General features: G+C 42.5%; 1 protein-coding gene across 3 annotated transcripts in view; it reads left to right on the top strand.

Moving 5' to 3' along the window:
* The window catches only part of plxnb2b (plexin b2b), a 178,753-nt gene that overhangs the window by 77,433 nt on the left and 79,815 nt on the right, over positions 1-21,505 (top strand). For all 3 annotated transcript variants that reach the window (XM_050072792.1, XM_050072791.1, XM_050072789.1), the window contains one exon: positions 19,936-21,059. In XM_050072792.1, coding sequence (XP_049928749.1) covers positions 19,938-21,059 — 1,122 coding nt within the window. In that variant the 5' untranslated portion in view covers positions 19,936-19,937. The remainder of the gene's footprint in view (positions 1-19,935; positions 21,060-21,505) is intronic.

Here is a 21,505-nt window from a genome sequence, read left to right as displayed (position 1 = left end):
GCTCCAGCTCCTTATAGCAGCCTCCTGGGGAACAGAGCAATCATGGCAGAGAAAAGGCTGTAGTCTGGACGGGATTTTGGGACTCTGATTTTTTTTTATTTTCCAACACTGATCATTCTGGCCAGAGAGTGTGTGTGTGTGTGTGTGTGTGTGTGGGAGAGAAGTTATGTATATGAATAGATGTGCCTATCTAGTAGAGATGAAACAATTAAAACATTAATCAGCAACTATTTTGGCCATTGATTAATCATTTAATTAATTTTTCAAGCAAACATTTTCTGGATTCAACTTCTTAAAAGTTTGGATTTGCTTCTTTTCCTCTGCGTTTGATCATCGAATATGTAATATTTGGGGGCTCTGGATTGTTGGCTTACCAAAACGTTGGCACTTTGACCATTTTCCTCACATGTCACAGAGTAAACAATCGAGAACATAATCGTTAGTTAAGCAATCGTGAAAGTAATCATTAGCTTAACGTGAATAAATCACATTGTGATTATTTTGACAGATATTGTGATATGAGTCTCAATTTTAGTGGGGATTGTGTTTTTCTGCGTTTTTTCCTTGGAAAAAAAACCAAAAAAAATTATGATAACGTGATTTTTGCTGTACCAAACAAGCATGTTCCCTTTCGTCTGGAGTATTATTTGTTTCTGGGGCATCTCTATTGCACCACAATTCTTCATTTATAACGGTATGTTCTGACACATTTTACCTTTTGTCAGAAAAATTGCAGCTCCTGTGATTTGACTGTTGCGATTTCAATAATATTTCAATTTATTTGACAGTCCTAGATACAGTAGAAGTATATAAAGAGCAGTAAACTGCATGTATACATTATGCTTGAATACCCACTGTCACAGTTTCCCAGAGCTCGACTGATGTCCTCAAATTGCCTGTTTTATTTGACCAACAGCCCAAAACCACAAGATTTGCAGATAAAAGTAGCAAATTCTCACATCTGAGAAGCTGGAAGCAGCAAATGTTTTGCTTGATGAATGACTGAAATGATTAACTGATTATCAAAATCATTAATTTTCCAGTCAAATAAAGGCCATTTAATTTATACAGACCCACGATTCTGACAAGTAAAAAGTCCCAGGCGGAAAAAACAGAAAGAAATCTCAATTTTCTGCCTAATCGATCAATTGACTAATCGTTCCACATCCTTTTCTTGTTTCTCTTCCTTTTCAGAGTCACAAAATAACACATTCTTCCTCTCACACTAACACCTCCCTACCTGTCAGACAGCCTGAACGCTTTGGTAGTAGCAGGGACACGGCGAGGGGGAGTGGAGGGAGGCTGGCACCCTGAGTGGCAGCACCACTGATCATCTCCACGATTTCAAACTTAATTAACCCGGGCGCCGCGCCACACGTCCTCCGGCCCGTCAACGGTGAGTGCCGGTTTACTATCTCCTCTGAGATCCGCGGTGATGACGGGAGGAGAGAGACGAGGAAAGGGGCGAGACGAGACAGATGGGAAGCAGTCCCACCAGCATCGCATAACTTAACCTGTTATGGAAGGATAATTCCAGTTTGTCTCAACCTGAGTCTGATTTTCATAGTTTTGGCCGTCATCTCTGTCAGATATGACAATGTTACGTTCACTAAAATAACTGCTGAGATCTGTGAAGATGGTGACATCTCTACAAAAAAGTTAGATGGAGAAAGAAGCAAGCAGTCAGAAGATCAGACAGGTTGTGAACAGTTACCAAAACCACTTTATTTGAAAGGAAAACTGAAAGTGGGCACACCTGAAGTGTTCGTAATAATCCCTCTTGTGGGAAACAACTCTTGATAGGTCAAAGATGAACTGAGAATTCAGTCTGTAAGCTGTGGTGGTGTTTACAGCTGACACTTCATGTAATAATTTTACGGTTCACCTTTTCTTTCTCTTCCAAGTAAGTTTATGTAACCTGGGGATTGTTTAAACCTGTCTGAATCTCTGTTTGAGCTCCATGCCTGACTTCCTTTTAGAGCTGCAGATAATAACAGTTTGGTTGTTTGGTTTTTAAAGGTATAGTATGCTATAGGGTTGTCAGTCGCTGTTTGCAAGCACACTTTTGAGCAAAAGTGAAGTAAAATTCAGCCCCAGATTCACTCGTTTGGCATTTATTTATTTTTTTTTTGAGAAAAAATCCTACATAGCTTATCTTTCAAATGCCAGAAAATTGTATTTATTTATTTTTTATTCAACCCATATTTAACCAGGTAAGTCCCACTGAGATCAGAGATCGCTTTTACAAGGGAGACCTGGCCAAGACAGCAGCGCACACAAAGTTACAGCCAAACAGTAACACAATAAATAACATAAAATATATACAGTAACATGTAGAAATATTAGAGCACCTTCGCACAATGACAAGAACCAACCGATTCATTAATCCTTGTACTAATGAGAGCTTTAAAAAAAAAGAAGTCCTCATTAGATTAATGTCTTCAAATTGCATGTTTTGTCCAACCAACAGTCCAGAATCCAAAGTTATTCAGTTTACCTGCATAGAGGGGTAAAAACTAGCAAATATTCACATTTGAGAGGCAGGATGCCATGACCTTATGATGTTTTTTTTAAAGAAAATAATCAATCAATTATTAAAATAGTTGCCAATTAATCAGTTAATTGGTCATTTCAGCCGTAGTTATGTTGTGGTATCCCCATACCTCAATATTTAACCTGGTGGGTGCTATTGTTACTAACAGGAATAAGACTCAAGTTGTAATAAACTCTAATTATCCTTTCAGAGTTAAAACATGTATGTAAGAGCTATACCCAACTCAGCGCCTGAGCAGGCAAAGCATCTCTTTAGGGCAGCTGCCTCTGTATCACTCAGACTCACCCTGGGTCTGGGTCCACAGCTGCCTTTACCAGAGTGTAGCGTTAAAGCAAGGAGTGCTCACTCTGCAGCTAAATCTGCAGACGGAATTCCCCGAAGTATTCCAAAAAAATAAATAAAATAAAATCTGACTGCTCATCTTGAAGAATCTCTTCTAACTGATGGGTCTCTGACTGATGGTTCAGCTTTTTAACTTCAGGGGGCAGCCCCCTATAATAAACTCCAATTATCCTTTAAAACTTGGAGGCAAACATCTTGTACACAAGCTCTGTGTAATTCAAAAAGAGCCCATGAATATAATTTGGCTGCTAACTAACCCTCAGCATTTAGTAGCTCAACAAATCCTCAAGCAAACCCTCAGTTGCCCCCTGCTCGCTCTTTCCCTGGAGGCCTGACTCAGACTGTCTGTCTCTCTTCCCGTCTGAGCTCTGAGAACGCGGAAGTGCAGACTCGACCATCTCGACAGTAGGCGGGGGAGGTTTGTGTACCCACAAGGGCCTACGCTGTATTCCCACAACCAACAAGGAATTTAAAAATACCTCAGCTTTGCTGTTTCTCATGCAACCAGGGAGAGAACTAAGACAGAAGATTGATCTGTGACAGCGCCCTCTCTTTCCTTCAGTCTTTCTCTCTATCCTTTCCTTTTTAAGTCTTTTCCTTCTTAGGCTTTTTCTTGCAGCCTACTGTAAAGAATAATCCTCTCTCTTTCTCATGTTTCCTTCATTCTCTAAACCCATGTATCCCTCCATCTGTCTTCTCCTTCCCCTCTTCTCCCCTCCTTCGTCACCCTGTCTGTCTGTCTGGCCATCTCATTTAAGTCAGTGACATTTGATGTGAAGTGGCGCGGGCCCGAGAGCTTACAGCCACTGACTCATAAAAACACACATGCGCAGGGAGGACTTGATGTGGAGGGAAAGGTCAGGCCTACTCTCCGAGGGCCTAATCACCCACTCTCATTGAGTGGCTTGCTCACTCAGTCACACTTGATTGAGTGTGTGTGCACGCGTCTCTATGTGTGTGCGTGAGAAATGTGATCACGGGTGTGATTTAGTTGGTGTATGTAGGCGAGCGAGGCAGTGTGAGAGAGCGATGGATTGCGCCTCGAGAGTGGTGATTGGTGTGTGAAAGTGTGTTTATCAGAAAATGTGCATTCCTCACTTGTGAACGTACGATTAGCAGATGACCGCTTTGGGTCAGGTGACACACAAATACAAATGTGCATGAAAATACAGACACACGTACAATCCTCTTGCCCAAACATGTGGTGTAATCAGCGGCCTTATCAGGGGAACTGTGGGGCTGTAACAGGCTCATTAACTTCTCCCTGAGCCTTTTTTAGAGAGGGAATTGGCCAAGACGAGTGGGCCACACTTCTGTCTAGCCCCACTTAATACAGTCTATTCTCCACTCAGTTTTTGTAGTAAGTGATTGTGCACGTGTGTGCATGTATGCATGACCATCCTCTTTACCTCAAACATCCTCCTCTCTTATGTTTCTATGCTTATTCCCTCATTAGTCGACCTTCAGCGCAGCCCATCACAGTTTAGTTTAGAGCAGCCGCTAGCAGAGCAGGGCAACGGGGATTAAGTATTAAAGAGCCTCAGCTGCGCTGGGGCTCCTGTAGCTCAGCGTTCGGCCACCGAGGCCTGATAATGGTGTTTGTTTAGCCATTAGTCAGGCCCTGCTTAGCAGCTCTCTCCCCTCCGGCTGCAGAAACACTGATAGATGATGGATGAAGATTGTGAGGGTCGGAGGATGCAAGGATGAGTGTTGTGAAGTGGTTTCAATAGCATCAAGAACATTTGGTGGAAGTGTGTGACACTAAGGAGAAGTGTTGGAGGTAGTCAAAGCTAATGTGGTCTTTTATTAATATTTTTAAGAGGGGGAGGAATTTCAAAGGTGCTCTTGTGTTATGAGTTGAGGTTTTGTGTCGAGGAGGCATACACACATTTTTATCAGACTTTACCCTTCCTGTGATTAGTTCTCGTCGTCCGACTAATTAAAAAGTAGCCCAGTCTATTTCCTTCTGCATGGCCAGCGGAAAGTACTCCTTCTCGCTGGAAGCTATTTAATTTTATGAGGTATTTTTTGCAGCTAATTTAGCCATTACCTTTTAAGCTCCAAACGTGACCTTTTCTCCATATGCAGAGGAGAGCTGGCTAATCTTTCGGCTATTACCTGATAGCTGTTAGTCATTACCAAAAGCTGGAATCTTTCTGGGCCTCAGCCGATGCTTACGCCACCTCCATCACAATGCTCAGTCACCATCCACATTCTGACTCATCTTGACAAGTGACAGGCACCTGCCAGCTCGCACAAAAGAACTATTGAGACTCAGTCAGTAACGTGCGTGTGATTGTCCTCCCTCTGGTCCTGTCTTTCTGTCTCTCGATCATCTCTCATCCCTCCTGCCGTCTTTCCTGTGGTTACCTCTTCGGCACACTCAGCTCTCACACGTCTGAACAGAACCACAGAGATTTCATCTCTGACAGCTTGTGCTCTATTCATACACTTCCCTACCTGCCTGTGTTCAAAGGTAGGTATGCACCGATTGTGAAGTCCTGGGCCGATACCAAGGTTTTTATGTTTTTGTTGTTTATTTTTGTTTTTGTTGTGATTTATCCCCCCTTATGTGCCAGGGCAAAAAGAAATCTTCATTATAAAAACATTACTGAACTATTTTAAAGTCATTCAGCCCTTCATTCAGCCCTTCATCACACTATCTTTGAATGAGCACAAATTTAAGCATACAAATATGTAAAGCAACCTTTAATATAACCTTCCTTCACATAAAAAACATATTTATTCTCTCTATTTATATTTCTTTGAAAACATCATAGATTTTGTCCTTCAAACAACTGTATTCATTCAAGTTTATTGCCAAAAACTAAATTTGACAAGATTACATTTGAACACATCATGAGAACATTATAATTTACCCTCACCCAGTACTGATTTTTACTGAACATAGCTTGAATGCATCATAATGTAACTCAGTGCAACCTTTGTTAGTTTTTAGTTCCAGACGGCTGCTAACAGCTAACGCTAACTAGCTTGGCTTCAGCTGATTTCAACGCGGATTTGTTGTTCACAATGTGGAAACATAAGGGAAACAATAGGGTGCGTTCCCTGCGTCATAGTGAGTTTACTGCTTTCCCTGAGCTTTCCAATCAACGGACTGCAGTGTTCACAGCTTCACCTTTTAGTACCAGATCTGTGTGCCAGGTACCCCAACAGAGAGGTGACCAAAAAATGGTAATGGTACAGAACGGTACCATCCACAACTTTTCACATTGACAATGGGGAAAAAAAGCGTACCGAACTGAACCGTCTGTGGCAGTCAAAAAGACGAATATCAGCTGATACTGATGTTCGACCAAGAAATCTGTGCATCCCTTGTTCAGAGAAATAGTTTAACATCTTTTTGGGAATGTCCTTCTTTGTTTTCTTTCCAAGAGTGAGATCGATAGGCTATTGATCGCACATCTGAGTATCAAGTGAAAAATACACCTGCCAACACCTGTGAAGCTCACTGTGCACAGCTTCCCAACTTCTTGTTGTTACAGTATGTACAGTAACCAGGTTACACTGGGTTTTCTCCAGTAAGCTGATTTCTTCTTCCTCATGTAAACCAGGTAGGGGATTGAAAAAAAAACCTGACTCCCCTTGTCAGACAAACATCTCTCGGTAAATGCTGATTTCTTGTAACTAATCAGCTTTTTACAAGTGTGCATGTGCAGGCGAAAGACTACAGACAAGTAATAGCACAGCAGGTGGATGAAAGGACAGACGATAATACTGAGCATTATTCCATCCAAAGTCCAACTAAAACTGAAACTAGCCCAAAGTATGCTCTAAAAGTCTACATAAGTCTGTTTCCCCCCAGCTGAACATTTATTTGATAAATTCATTTCATGCTGTGAGGAGAAGCTTCGCTCTGTCCGTCTGTCATCTCCCTGCAATCTGCTCCGACACAGACACACCAAAAAAGTCACTACAGTTGAGTTAAGTAAAAAATCCAAAATAAGAAATCAGATTACTGACCTGCTGTATGCATACGATAGGCAGGTTATTACAGTATAATCGGATTTCTCTGGTTTCTTGAGTGCATGTAAACATACTCTCACAAGAGAAGGAGCGTAATGTAGGTGCAAAAAATGTTTTATACCAGAGACTACACCTATGCTCATCGACCATCTCTGGCAACCTGCGCCATAGCCAAAGATGCTGCATTGAAATATGTGACAGATGGATGAACAAATTGTAAATTGGATAAGCAAATTATGGGTTTTTCCATTTACGTTTGTGCACTGATTAAACTAACAAGACACAAAGTGTTGATTACTGAGCTTTGGAGGTGTTGGATGCTGTATATTTTCACATTGGACAGAACCAGGCTTGCTGTTTCTCTCTGCCTCCAGTGTTTATTTTAAGCTAGGCTAAACACGTCCAGGCTCCACCTCTGTGCTCAGCACACAGACTTGAGATATCAATCTTCTCATCTCACTCTTGGAAAGAAAGCAAACCTTTCCCAAAACTACTCCTCTAAGACTGAAACTATAAACACACGGGTTACGTCTCTTTGTCCACTGTTACAGAGACTCCATGTGAATTCCTGTAAGAGGGCAGGCGAGCAATCAGTCACCATAAGATCAGTATTCCCCTTGAAACCAAACTAAAGCTGGGCACTGAGACTAAACCACATTACAAGATACCTTCATGGCTCATTGGCGTTTATGCTGGTGAAGTGAAATCATTATAACCAATAAGGTGTGTAATGGATTCCTTCCCAGCAGTCAGTCTGCCTGCCTGACTTCTTAATTGTGGCTGCATGTGTGTTGCAACGTGAGTGTGTGCTGTATGTAAGCGGAGGGCGAGTGTGCGTCGGGAGCCGTGAATCGCCTCGGGGCGCTGTACGGATTAGAGAAGCTGCCCTCCAACCAGAGGAAGCAGGGATTTAAGTCTCTGTGTGTGAGCAAGCATCAAGCCTACTGAAGTGCCCTTGAGCAAGACAATGAATCATTACCTGTGCTTTAAAGGGAGTCTGAACTCTTGACAGCAGCTAGAGAGAAAAAGACGTCCCCTGCAGCTATCAAGCAATGTGTCACAAGGAAAATTAGTTTCTCTAACGATTAGTTGACTAAGTGAGTACTTGATGGACAGAAAATTAGCCAGCAACAATATTGGTAATCAATAAATCATTTAAGTCATTCATCAAGTGAAAAATGTCAAACAGTTGTTGGTTTCAGTTTCTCAAATGTGATTTGTCATTTTATAGGGTTGTAAACTGGAGGATAATGTTGGGTTTTAGGAGCCGTGTCCACCAAAGCGTTTCTTCCTAGCTGAAAGCGCCAGTTGCTCCTCGGGAAATGCCCAGCTGGGAACGCTTGAGAGTGCCTTGGAGGCGCAGTGTTTTGTCAGCTAAGATGCTTTGTTTGCGTCTGGTTGCTATGACATGAAATATCTGCAGAAGATAGAGTACTTGCTCTTGATGAAGGGAAGGCTGAAGAACGTATAGAGCTGATGATTGCTGGTCTGTGTGGGTTCATGAGAGGAAACATATATTCATATATACAGAGTATGTAAATGTATTTCTCCTCCGTTGTTGTTGTCAGTAGTGTTTGTGGTATTTGTCCAAGCCCTCCTCCACTGTGATTGAAGGGCTGGGTAGAACGTGACAGTGACAAGCACAGTGTTTTACCCGTAGACTGTATAAGGTAATGGACCTAGCTACTGTGACGTCAACGATTGGTTTGTGGAATCCTGTTTTGAAGCCCCAAGTCCAGCATTTCAGCTGTCGCTGTCTTGGTTTTTTGGAGCCAGAAGTGACCATGTTTAGACGAGAGGTTGGAGCTGGTAAAGAACGAGGAGTGGATCTGACTCATGGACTGTCAGCAACACACGTCAGACAGTCCGTCATTCAAGCGGCCCCGCCCTTAACGTAGGGGTATATGGGGACTGATTCACTTCTGGATCCAGTCTCATGTTGCCATTAGAGGAACTGCGGTTTTTGGCACTTCCACATTGGCTTCATTTTTCAGCCCCGGAGGTTGCAGCTTGGTTTCACCTAAAGATGTACATTTTTCAACCCCTCGGTGACCAGAAGGAAAAAAAGCCTAATGTACAGTGCTCAGTGCAGAATAGATGTTCAGCACCTTGTCACACAGCTGGCGTTTGTAGTGTGGTGTAAATACTCTATGCTCCCACTGCAAAGATTTTAATAATTAGCTGGCCTCAGGGAAAAAAAAAAAGCTTTGGTGAGCACAACCCATGAGACAGTTGGTCAGGTCAAACAAGCAATTTATGGAACTCATTGTCATTTTGACCTTTTTTCAAAGTTTTCTGACATTTCATGGACCAAACTATTAATCCATTTATTTAAAAAAAAGAAATCAGCAGATGAACTGATAATGAAAACGATCTTAAGTTGCAGCCCTCGTTGTGGGTGTGGGCAGCATTTTTCATATCCAGCAACAGTCTTGGCTCTCAGATGCATATCTGTGAGTGAGTCGAGTTGATTAGTGAGCTTGTGTATGCATGCCTGCCCCTACAACTGTTTGTGTGTATTAGCAACCGTCTGGATGTGGCAGCGATGTCGGAGAAGCCATTGGCTCCTGAAAGTAGCTCTTCTCCGCCAGGCCAGGCCGTTTAATCAGGTTCCCCACATCCGCCAGCTGTGTCCACACAGCAAACAGCCACTCTGTCCCGCTGGAGAGCTGCAGCATCCAGCTGGGCGTGGGGGAGGCCAGTTAGCATTGGGAGATTAGCCCAAGCTGCTGCTGCCCAGACACAGAGAGGTTGCGTTTGTGTGTTTGTTTGAGAGACAAACAGAGATTGAGAGATTACAAGAGACACTGAGGTCGGCTCCTGAGAAAGGTATGAAAAGTGTCCTAGTGAGTATGTCTGTGTATATCCCCTGCACACATGCACAATAAAATGGATAGTTTGTGTATGTGTGTGTGTGGTGTGTGTGTGCTTGTGGTTTTGCGTTCTTGCTGCTCAAGTGTCCAGCTGGCAGAGGGGAGATAGCAGGAGCCTTGAAAATGGTGACGGAGCGGTAAACAGACACACATACACAGCCTATCAGTCCTAATGAGGAACAGCGCTGTGCCTAAAAGGATGGTGCGGGTGTGTGCGGGTTACACTTGCACCCCTGACTCGTGGTCATATATCAAAACAGACAAACATACACAAGAGCAAAGACACATGTAGACACACAAGAGAGACACAAGCACACAGGCGTGAGAACTGGGACACACACTCACGGTCTAATAGGAGAGCACAGTGTGATTCACACACTTCTTGGGTCACGGGCCAACTTTAAAGGTGTTAGCATATTTAGGCCAGAGCAGCTGGATCCCAGTGAAATGGACCTGGCCCATCAATCCCCCGCCTGGTGCCCTGAATACAATGGCCGGGCTGGCTGCTTTGGTGAGCGTGGTTCTCCCAGTCAGTCAAATTGAAATAAATGAACTGCCAACCCTGACGGCGGGGTAATTGTTCATATGGAAATTGGATTGCCGTCGTCACAACAGCCTCCCATCGCAACCCGTGAAACAATTTCACTGTGTGGATGGGACAAGAGCGTTTGCATGTCAAAAAAAAAAAGACGAGATGGGAGACATGCAGAGAAAGAAAGAGTTCTCTACATTCTCCCACTTCATGTTTCATCTTTAACAATGCCGCTTGTTCCTGACTATCCTTCCCTGCACGGCGGCGGGAAAATAAAGAACGAGGATCCGCCCCTCATTTCCGGCTCCTTGTATGGTTCCTAACCCACGTTGTCATGTTGTCTTGTACACACTTTATCAGGGCTTTTCAGCACCTGACACATAGCGAGAGACATGGCACGATTCACTTTAGAGCATTAACCCCTCGCTCACCTCTTCTACCCCCCCTTCCCATCTCTCCGCCCAGCCCAGAGGCCTCTAGGGACATGCAAGTAATTTAATAGCAGTTCACTTTTATCAGCGTATAACACTGAAAGCGGCTTCAATGTGAAGACACCCCCCACATCAATGTCAGACCCTGGCATCTGTCAAAGCCAGCTCTCCGATAAAGAAAGTGCTGAATATGAATGATCGCAGTATGGGGTGATATCCTATTATGTTTTCGGGGTAGGGTGTCTGTTTTTTTATTTATTATATCAGTTTCCTTTCCATATCTGTTTTAATGACTGAGAGGAGCACTCATGCTGGTTCAAAACTTGCCAGGTCAGCAGTTGCGGTAGTGTTTGTGATCTAATCATTACACACCCCCACACACTCTTGTTTTCCCCCTTTCTCCTTCCTGATCTCTTGCTCCCTAGCGCAGGCACGTTCGTAGACTTTCTCCCGGCGGGTGTTGTGCTAGAAAGGGGGGATGAGGGTGTAGTGTGGCGAGAGGATTGGCCGAGGGGCACGCCGACTGCCATGCTGGGTTTTAGTGCCCTTGTGTCAAAGAAACACAGCGTGGCACTTTGAGAAGAAGAGTGTCTCTGTGTGGTCGGAGTGGGATTACCTTGTCAGCACTTCAAACTGCGCTGGTGCACGTATCGGTGCGTGCACATGTATCTCTAAGCCTGTGAATCCGTGTGTGTTTGTGCGCACACCTGCCATTTTTCAATTATCTTTCATTTTCCTCTGCTGAGAGCTTCTTTTCCTGTCCAGACATGTCCTAACTTGTCGAGGGAGGGTGAAAGAGATGGCACTATAGTTGTCATTAAAAAAAGAGGAGTGTGTGCATGTGTGTAATGACCAACAAGCCAACAAAGCGACACGCCTTCATGTGCTATTTTCAAGCCTGAGCATGCAGTACCTCAGCACTTCTTCTCTCTATTTTCCCCTCAACAATGGAAACAAACTAGCGGTGGAAATTAGGAATCACTTTGCTGAATCAAATTGTGTCTGTCAAGTTTATTCACTTAGCGGTGGCAACACTTTTCATAACATTCTTCAGTGTGTTGCTGTTGGATTCAGTTCAGCAGCTTGCTAAAGTAGACCAGTACAGACACTGTCTGTAATATTTATAATGACAGTATTCTAATATATCTACTAAAATAACATAAACATATCAGACTTTGTCAGGGATATAAGAATAAAGTCTTTATTTCACAAAGATATTTTAGACTGGTCTGTAGTGTAGGGCCAGTCTGAACTTTGCTCTTAGATTAGTCTGATAATTAGACAGTTTCACTAAAATAAAGACTGGCTTATCCTTAAGTTAGCCTAAAAAGTTATTTTTTATTGCTATTTTATCCAGAATTCATAGCAGATTAGTCCTACATTAGTCAAGAAGTAGACAGATTTGTGCAACAGATGAATTTCAGTGTTTATCTGAAGTCTGAATATTAGTTTAATCACAGTCAGAGTCTGTCTTTGTGAAACTTGTTGCTGTACTTATCATTGTCCTTGGTGTTTACACAGTCCACCAACCTTTAGCATTCAGTGTCTGACATTAAGATTAAGATCATAAAAGAACGCAGAACTAGAAAACTGAATTAAATGAATAAATTGTTGATAAAATCTTTGTAGGTTAAAGGGACAGTTCATCCCCAAATTATTTTTTCCCTCTTACCCGTAGTGCTACTTATCAGTCTAGATTGTTTTGGTGTGACTTACCAAATGTTGGAGATATTGGCCATAGAGATGTCCGACTTCTCTCCAATGAAATGGACCTAGATGGCACTCGGCTTGTGGTGCTCAAAGTGCCAACAAAGTACATTCGAAAAACCCAACCTCAGTGTCTCTTTCCAGAAATCATGACCAGCTTAGTCAAGATAATCCGCAATCCTTGTTGTAAGCAGTTTTATGTCGGAGGTATTTTATTTCTACTGACCTACACCCTCAATGGTATCAGTGTACAGACAGAAGCGCTCATCTACTCATGGACAAGAGGCTCGTGCTCATTACAGCGCAAGTTGAGTGGTGCTAGGTGAGCTAGCAGTAGATGCACGCTTCCTTCTGCACTGTGATACAGTTGGCAGGTGTAGTTTAGTAGAGAGAAAATAGTCCCTACACAAAACTGCTCACAACAAGGTCTGTGGATTATCTTCAGTAACTGGGTTATGATTTCTGGAAAGAGACATTGCTGTTGATTTTCTGATGTATTTTTTGCACTGGGAGCTGCACAAGCTGAGTGCCATTTGGTTCTATCATATTGGAGAGAAGGCAGACATCTCTACGGCTGATACCTCCAACACTCATCTAGACTGATAAAAAGCACTACAGGTAAGAAGAAAAATATGTATTTTTGATTTTGGAGTAAAAACTCATTTAGGTGGTCTTTTAAAGCATTTTGACAAGGAAGTAATGTACTGTGGAAAAGTGCTTACAGTCAGCATTTTCTTTTTCTTGCTAGGATGGCGAAGGCATGACCTGCCTTACTCTGCCTTACTCTGCCTCTGACTGGCTGACCCTGTCATTCTTACCCTAACCAGTCTCACTCATCTTGCCTAAACCTAACCAATCCAACCATTGAAGGTAAGGAGTACCAGCCAGTCAGGAGAGTAGGGTGGGTCATGCCTTTGCCATCCTAGGAAAACACCCATCAGTGAGGGGAGCTCCACTTCAAAAAGCGCTGATTCGGTCAGTGCGGATTAGGATTCAGTATAGTTGGTTCAGCTTAATGATTCTGTGTAAACATTTGTCCTTTTCCTGTAACTACAAAGTGAAAAATATGTCGAGGCATTAGCTGAGATTTCGAAAAATCGGGCAGTTTTAATTCATCACTTGTGTCTTTCACAGGATAACATTTTTCAGATGTGCCAGCTTCATTAGCACATGATGTGTTTCATTATTATTTATCCCAAGCCATTGGAGGCTTCATTAGCTGCAGGCTGATGCAGCACGCAGCCTCTAAATTTAGCAGCTTTTATTTATTCAGAATAGCCACGCGTTGGTATGGTATGCCCACTTGCCATGTTCTCTCACAGCAGCTTAGAGACATGTTGAGAAAAGAGAGGTGGGCTGGTCTGTGGAGAAATGGGCCTCATTCCACCTGTGTCACCCCCACCAGACGTCTGCCTCTCCTCAGCTCTTTGAAGCCTCTTTAATTCCAGCGTTCAGGATTAAGCCCATGAAAAAAGGATGAAAAGTGATAGAGCGACAGAAGGAGACATCCTAGGAGAGAACAGCCTCCTTTGAAATATGTTAAGAATTTCGTTTGCGCTGACCCACAATGCAGCATCTGAGGGAAATTTGTGTGACACTTTTTTTTTTTTTTTTTTTTCCCTGATCGAGGGCTGGCTATAGGATTTGCATGAGTAGGAAAAAGGACTCTTTGAAGTCATGGTTGTAAGTGGAAACTGGAGTTTTCTGAAACCTAAATGAGCGCCCCGAGACATTGTCCTTGCATTGTGCATTACAGAGTGAGAAAGTTGCTTTGTCACAGCATGTTTGATTGGAAGTCAAAGGAATCAAGTAATTTTCTGTCGCAGAAACCATTGACATAATCCACCTTTTGTGGAGTCTCTCTGTGCGGTCTGCATCATGGCCGAGCGAATTGATAGAAATATGGATATTGCAGTTTTTTGGCAGACAGCACACAATGGAGGTTCATTCAGAGAGGCAGTCATGCTTCAATTACTGTCCATATTTACAATCATACCCAATATTTAGACAGTATGGTCTTCCTTGTTGTGTACAAAAACAGGAAAAAAATCCCTCGCTAGCATTAAGCAAACAGCTGTTGTTTAATTTCAGACATTTTATAGATGCACAGATCTACTGTAGGTTTAATTGGTATTTACAGGAGCTGCCTGATGAAGCTTCAAAACACTAGATTTCCATGCTAGGTGTTTCCACAAACAAAGAATAAAAGCACAGTAAAGGTCATGTGGCATGTCAGACTACCTGAACCTGTCCAGTCAAAACTGTTTAACCATAAACAAACTGTCAAATGGCAGCTTGTGGTGAGGAAACACAGTCCGGCTGTTGGAGCATACTAAAGTTAACTGACAAACTGAGAGGTAATGATGATCTGCATCTGCATCAACATTCATCATTTGTATTTTGAAGGGCTCTCAAGTGGGGATGCCTTTCTGCAAATAAGACGACATTCAATGACAGCAGTGACAGATGGGTTTTTTTACATGCTAAAAAGCAGGGCTCAAGACTAACGGTGTCCAGTTGTCTCAGAGAAAAAAGAAAAGTGTTTGGGATAAACACAGACCTTCCCCAGGACAGTAAACTCACTATTATGGCATCTAGTTAATGTTGGCAGCTGGTGACCAAAACTAACAGCTCACTGAGGTTTCATTGAGTTACATAATTATGCGTTCACGCTCCATTCAGTAAAAAACTAGAATTGCGTGAAGGTAAATTACAACATTCTCATAATGTGTTCAAATGTAATCTTGTAAAATTCAGTTTTTGGAGAGAAAAAAAAAAAAATTAAACAGGAGAAATTTGTTGATGTTTTTACAGCAATGTAAAATAGATATTAGAGAGGCAATTCTGAGTTATTATACATAGTAAAAAGGCTTTTTTTTCCAAGCAGTTTTGAAAAAAAAAAAAAATTGTTTTATATTTGAAAGAAGGTTACATTTAAGCCCCGTTTCCACCAAACACTTTTGGTATGGTTCCTTTGGAACTAAAAGTAACCCTTCAGACATGGTAACTAGACCCTAGTTCCACTGCAAACAGTACTCCTTCATGTGGGCGGGGTTGTTGTCACTCACTGCTCCATCCAGCACTCACTCTATTTCCTCATCACCGGTGACACAGATAGAAGTCTGCACCTTGTTTATTGTCCACAGAACGAGGCTGCAAGCCGACATTTTCAGAACAAAATAAAACAGGCTGCAGTGAGAGTCTCTCTCTATGGGATATTTAAAAATAGCGGGTTTGTGCGCTTAGGCCTTCTCAGGCAAGCTCAGGGTTTTTAGTGTTGCCGCAGCTCACAGGAACTACACTGTTTTTTTTCTCTGATTGAGGATTAGAATATATCAACTCATGCACTGAGTAACATTACAAGTTAACGTTTCACCTGAAAAGTCGCTGGCAGTCGGCCCAGTGACAGCTGCTGCAAGAGGCAGCAAAACATCCTTTCATTTTATAGTTACAGTCTAATAAAATTCCAGGGTATGAACAGTGGTTACAAGAGCCTCAAAACCAGCCACAACTCAGCCCTGAGCAGAGTGACCATCCTCTATTGACCAATCAACAGACTGCAGTGTTCACAGCTCCACCTTTTAGTACCAGATCTGTGTGCTAGGTACCCCAACAGAGAGGTGACCAAAAAATGGTAAAAAATGTTCTAAAAAGGTAGAGAAAAAAAGGAATAGAAAAGAGAATACAAACACACAAAAATAAGTATTTAAATAAATAAAAAGGTCCAGGTCACCCTGTCTCTCTAAAGCTATTCATCCCTGTGACATAGTCAGTGATTCAATCTCACATCTTGTCGTTGACATGTAAACGCTGTCCATTTCTCCCATTTCTCTCGACATCGCTCCTCTTGAGTCCTTTTTACTGTGAGTTAACAGTTCCATATCATGTATTTCATCCACAATTTTCAGCCATTCATCTTGTGTTAGTGGTTCTGCCTTATACCATCTCTTCGTGATGGCCTTTTTACAGGCTGCCAACAAGATTTTCAGGAGGTATCTGTCTTTTCTTAACACAGTTCTGTCTGCCATACAATACCATGCATGATTTAGGTAAAGCATAACCCAACATTTTAATAATAACCATGAACATTTACCCAAAATTGTACAATTTTAGGACAGAGCCAGAATACATGAGTATGATCCACATTTATTGCCCCACATCTTCTCCGACAAAGTGAGAAAAACAGATGTAGGAAGACAATTTAAAAGAAGATAACAATAAAAAAAAATTAAATGATGAAGGTGGTGGAAGGCAGTATATAAGACGTGGGTCAGTGTTGCTGATGCCTTACAGTTCCCACCTTCAGTGCGCATTTGAAGTGTCAAATAATGATGACCGAAAATGACACATGTCAGTTATTACAAGAAGTGCATTCAAGCGTTTCACTTTATTGTGTCTGAAATTGATTTTTCTGCGATTTTTGTCGTTCATGCCTTCAGTGAAAAGCCATCTGCATTCTAGCTCCAGCGTCTGACATGTTGTTACAGAAAGGCAGCCCTGCCCCAAATACGCCCTAAGTAAGGCTTTGTGAAGCTCACTTCTACAGAGCAAACTTTATTACTCTGAGATTGCCTCACAGAGGTGTTCATTTAAGTCCGTAATCATTTTTAAGGCCATTTTTTTCTCCTCAGTCTCTCTGTGAACATTTTTGCAATTTTCCACCACTCTTTGTCAGTGCAGCTTCACTGTGTTTATTTATGTTGTCAACATTTTGAGGCTGTGAGAGGGTTTTGCAGTTTATGCAGTTTTGTGACGCTTCCTTGAAAACTCCAACATAAAAGTGAGTTATTGTGGCACCTCTTAAAGCTGGCACATGTTTGTAATTGTCATTCAATGTCGCCAGCGGATCTGTCTTTGCAATTGAAGTTTTGTTACTTTAGGGCCTGAAATTGTTGTGCACATGACGTTCTTTTTATTTCGTCCACTCCCTGTTGTGTGCATGCAAACTCAAATTATTATTATTCTTTGTCTGCTCCTCTTAGTTAAATCTCGACGAGATGCTGACTACCCCTCCCTCTTAATTAAAGCTTTAAAAACCACCCGCACACATTTCTGTCCTGAATAAGCACAGACAGAGATTTTATTGCACCATTTCAATTTTAATTGAAATATTTAAGGCTATGAATTGAAAAGGGCACGATACATTTATGGAGTGAAATTGGTTTGCGGGGGGGAGATGGACTGAGGCAGTAAATGGGAAGAAAAATAAAATCATCAAATCGAGTAGTGGGCACTTAAATGCTAATGGGAGTTGCCAGTGAAATTAACAGGTTCCCCCCTGGGTAAATGTCTAATCAGTGGTCTCCCTACTTAGTCCAGTGAGGGAAGGCAGGTTAACATAATAAAACACAGCTTTGGCAAGCGACCCCTTGGAAGTTTCATCAGGGGCTTTCAGTTTGACAAATGTGCCTGTGAACTTGACTGGCAAGGTGGAATAAGCAGAATACGATTCGAGCTGGAACACACATGCAAACATAGGCCCACATTTTCTGTGTGGGCAATCGCTGCTTCAAAGCCACCTGCAGCTCCATATTTACCACAGCCTGGGCAAACAGCAGCGAGCGAGGACTCCACAGGCACCTGCTGTTAGCCGGTACATGATGCTGTCTGTATTTTACAGGGATATTGTGTGATCATGTTTCCCGAGACAAAACAGTGTACTTCCTGAGCACATAGTGCTGGAGGTGTTGTTGAAGAGAAAAAAAAAGCAATGTGCAAATGAAGTTGGCACGGATCCAAGGTTTTTAAATAGGATTTTATTGTGTTATGGTTTGAGATCTAGCTCTCGGCCTTAATCTTTCTTTACCCCCACACAGAGCAGTTTTTATTTTTTCACCAGCGATCATTTCTGATATTAAGTCAATTAAATCCGAAATAACACAGCCTTTATAGAACTGGAGCAGGAAGTTGAGTCACACACAAACAGCTGCACTACACAATGTTAGCTCAAGGCATAGCTTACTTCCTATGTACGACTCCTGATGGGGCGGTGCAGCCAAGTTACATACAGTATGGGTAGTTTTGGTTTTTGCATGCCAGTTTTAAAGATTTGGCTCTGACATTTCTGTGGCAGAAATGAGAATTTATTTTCTGGTGCTTAAAGAATAAAATATAGATTTATATGTAAAAGTTAAACACTCACAGAATTCAACGGAATCGCAGTTATAAATAACGACAGTTCCTCTACTGTGAACCATTATCATAGGAACTTCTTTATACCAAAGAAATAGTCCCAAAGTATATAATATTATGTTGAATATAAAGATGGACGACAGGTCTGCACGTCCTCCCACTGTTCAAAAATGAAGCCAAGTATTCTGGATAAAGGCGCTGCTGTCTCGTGCTAGTGAAGCCAGAGTTTGCACAGTAGTGATCGGGGAGTGGAGGCTCTGTATTGAGGTCCCACCCTAATACTTGTCCGAATTAGCGCCATTGGTTTGACGCAATCATGAACACATGATTGACAAACACAGCTGTCAAACATGACGTCATACCTCCTTTTTATAGCATCAAATAACTAATTAAAACCAACCTTATAAAAAAAAGTAATGCTTGAACACACAACACTATTTAAAACTATCGTTGGGAAAAAATGTGTTTGACGAGTACTCAGATTTTTTTTTTTCTTTTGTTCAACCCATTTCTCATCCACTAACATGGAGGGGGCGGGATTTATGAGCTATTCTGCGGCGTTCGGGATGTTTTGGCTTCACTTTTGGGAGAGCTGTCTTGTCCGTCTTTATATACAGCCCATGGTTTAGACAAACAAAATTTAATTCAAGTCATTTGGTTTGGGCTGGCTTCAGAAATGTCAGAGATAGATATCTCAGATCCTTGCCAAATAAAATCAAATTATCTGCATGGCTAGATACGCTGAAGGCTAAAGGGTAATTAAGAAAACAAGATATTTTGTTGTAAATTCAGCAAACCTACCCTTTCAGAAGAATACTTATACATGTTTGGAAATACACTTATTCACTTTCTCACTGAGAGTTAGATGAGGAGATCAATACCACTCTCATATCTGCACGGTAGATGTGAAGCTGGAGCTGGGAGATGATAAGCTTAGCTTAATTTAGCAGAAAGTCTGTAGACAGTGGGAAAAAAGAAGTCTGCCTCCATCCAAAGGTAAAAACATCTGCCTCTAAAGCTCACTAATTGCCATGTTATATCTCTCTTGTTAGAATCTGTATAAAAATCAAAGTGGAGAAGCGATAAACGCCTCCTGACTCAAGTTTCTCATGTAACTCTCTGCAAGAAAGCTAATAAGGGTGTTTCCCAAAACGGTAAGGTATTCCTTACAAACCCTCATGATTGAGCCGTCTGACTGCTCCACATGAACATCAGATTGCCTGTGTGTGTGTGTGTGTTGAGTGTGTGTTTAGTGTTGTATGTTAACCACATACCTACTCTATACTGCAGTCTTGCGTTGCTGATACTTAATGTACATTAACGTGTGCATTTAACTTCATTAATAATGAAACACCTCTCCCTTTCTTTTCTCCCCAGAGATGGCAAGCTGGGTCTCCCTCCTCCTCTTTCTCTTCTGCCGGTCAGTCTCACGAGCCCAGGAGGAGAGCAGCACCATCCTGGAGTTCACTTCTGATACCCTCATCAACAATGTGGTCCAGGACCCCCAGACCGGTCGCATCTACCTGGGGGCAATCAACACTGTCTATCAGCTGGGATCGAATCTCAAGCTGCAGGCTCGTGCTGAAACAGGCCCCAGAGAGGACGCTCGGACCTGTACGCCTCCTGCCTCTGCCTGCCAGGACACAGTGCTAATGCCCAATCTCAACAAGCTCCTGCTGGTCCATCCATCCAACGGTTCGCTCATAGTCTGCGGCAGCCGCTACCGAGGCATCTGCTCCCTCCTCAACCTGACCAATGTGGAGCAACAGCTGTATTACAGTGACAGTAAAGGAGAGAGGACTTACGTGGCTAGCATAGAAGATAGCGTGAACGTGGTGGGCGTCATGTCCACCTACTCAAAAGAAAGGCAAACCTTCAATGTTTTTCTTGTTGGGAAGGGCTACGGAAGCCTGGACAGTGCGAAACTCATCAGCACACGAATCCTTCAGGACTTCCGTGACTGGGTCGTGTTTGAGAACATCATTGAGGCATCCGCAGTACAGACGACACCGTTTGTTCCCAAGTACCTGCATGACTTCCGCCTTGCCTTCAAAGAGGATGGTTTTATTTATTTCCTCTTTTCGAGGACACTCGATGGTACGGATATTAAAAACCTGACCTTTGTGTCTCGACTTTGCGAAGAAGACCAACATTACTACTCCCACACGGAGCTCCAGTTAAGCTGCGGCCATGAAAACCGATACAACAAAGTCAAGGCTGCATATGTGGCCTCTCCAGGAAAGGAGCTTGCGGGGATCATGACTGAATCAGGTTTGTATGGGAATGTTGTCCCCTGGAGCAAAGTTCTGTTCATGGTGGCGAGTCCAGACGAAGACATCAGTGAATCCGCTCTTTGCATGTACCCACTCAACTCCATCAATGAGCGGCTGGTGGACATCATCAGCGCCTGCTACAGTGACTCTGGGAAAATTTCTGGGGTTCCTGCTGTGGGCATCCCCTATTCATCCAAAACTGATGAATTCTGCACATCCAACCTTCCGGTAAGTGCTGCTTCTTCTTCTTCTCCTTCTTCTTCTTCTTCTCCTTCTTCTAACAGGTGATTAAAGATTTAAAAAATTAGTTAGGGAAAACTACCGAAACCCTGAAAGACGAGGTGAGAAGATATTTTATGCTGGCAATGTTGGCCAAGACCTAGGTTTATCTCCTATCTAGATATCATCACTTGCAAACAAGATATTATCTCCTATGTGTGATGTTATCTTAAAGGGAAATTTCAGTTTATTTACCTGTCTCCTATTGTCCTAAATTTGTTTCAAGTGACTAGTGACATAAAAATAATAGTTAGCATGTTAGCCATTAGCCTAGATACAGCCGGGGCGCATAGTAGCGTCAGACCTGTTAAAATGTAAGTGACAGGGCATACTTCAAGTGCAAAGTTAGTCCACTAAACAAGCTTTTTTTCCCACAAAGACTGCCTCATATCGTA

Source organism: Epinephelus moara, chromosome 20, assembly GCF_006386435.1.
Source record: "Epinephelus moara isolate mb chromosome 20, YSFRI_EMoa_1.0, whole genome shotgun sequence".
Classification (NCBI taxonomy): Eukaryota; Metazoa; Chordata; class Actinopteri; order Perciformes; family Serranidae; genus Epinephelus; species Epinephelus moara.
This window is presented reverse-complemented; position numbering and strand designations above follow the sequence as displayed.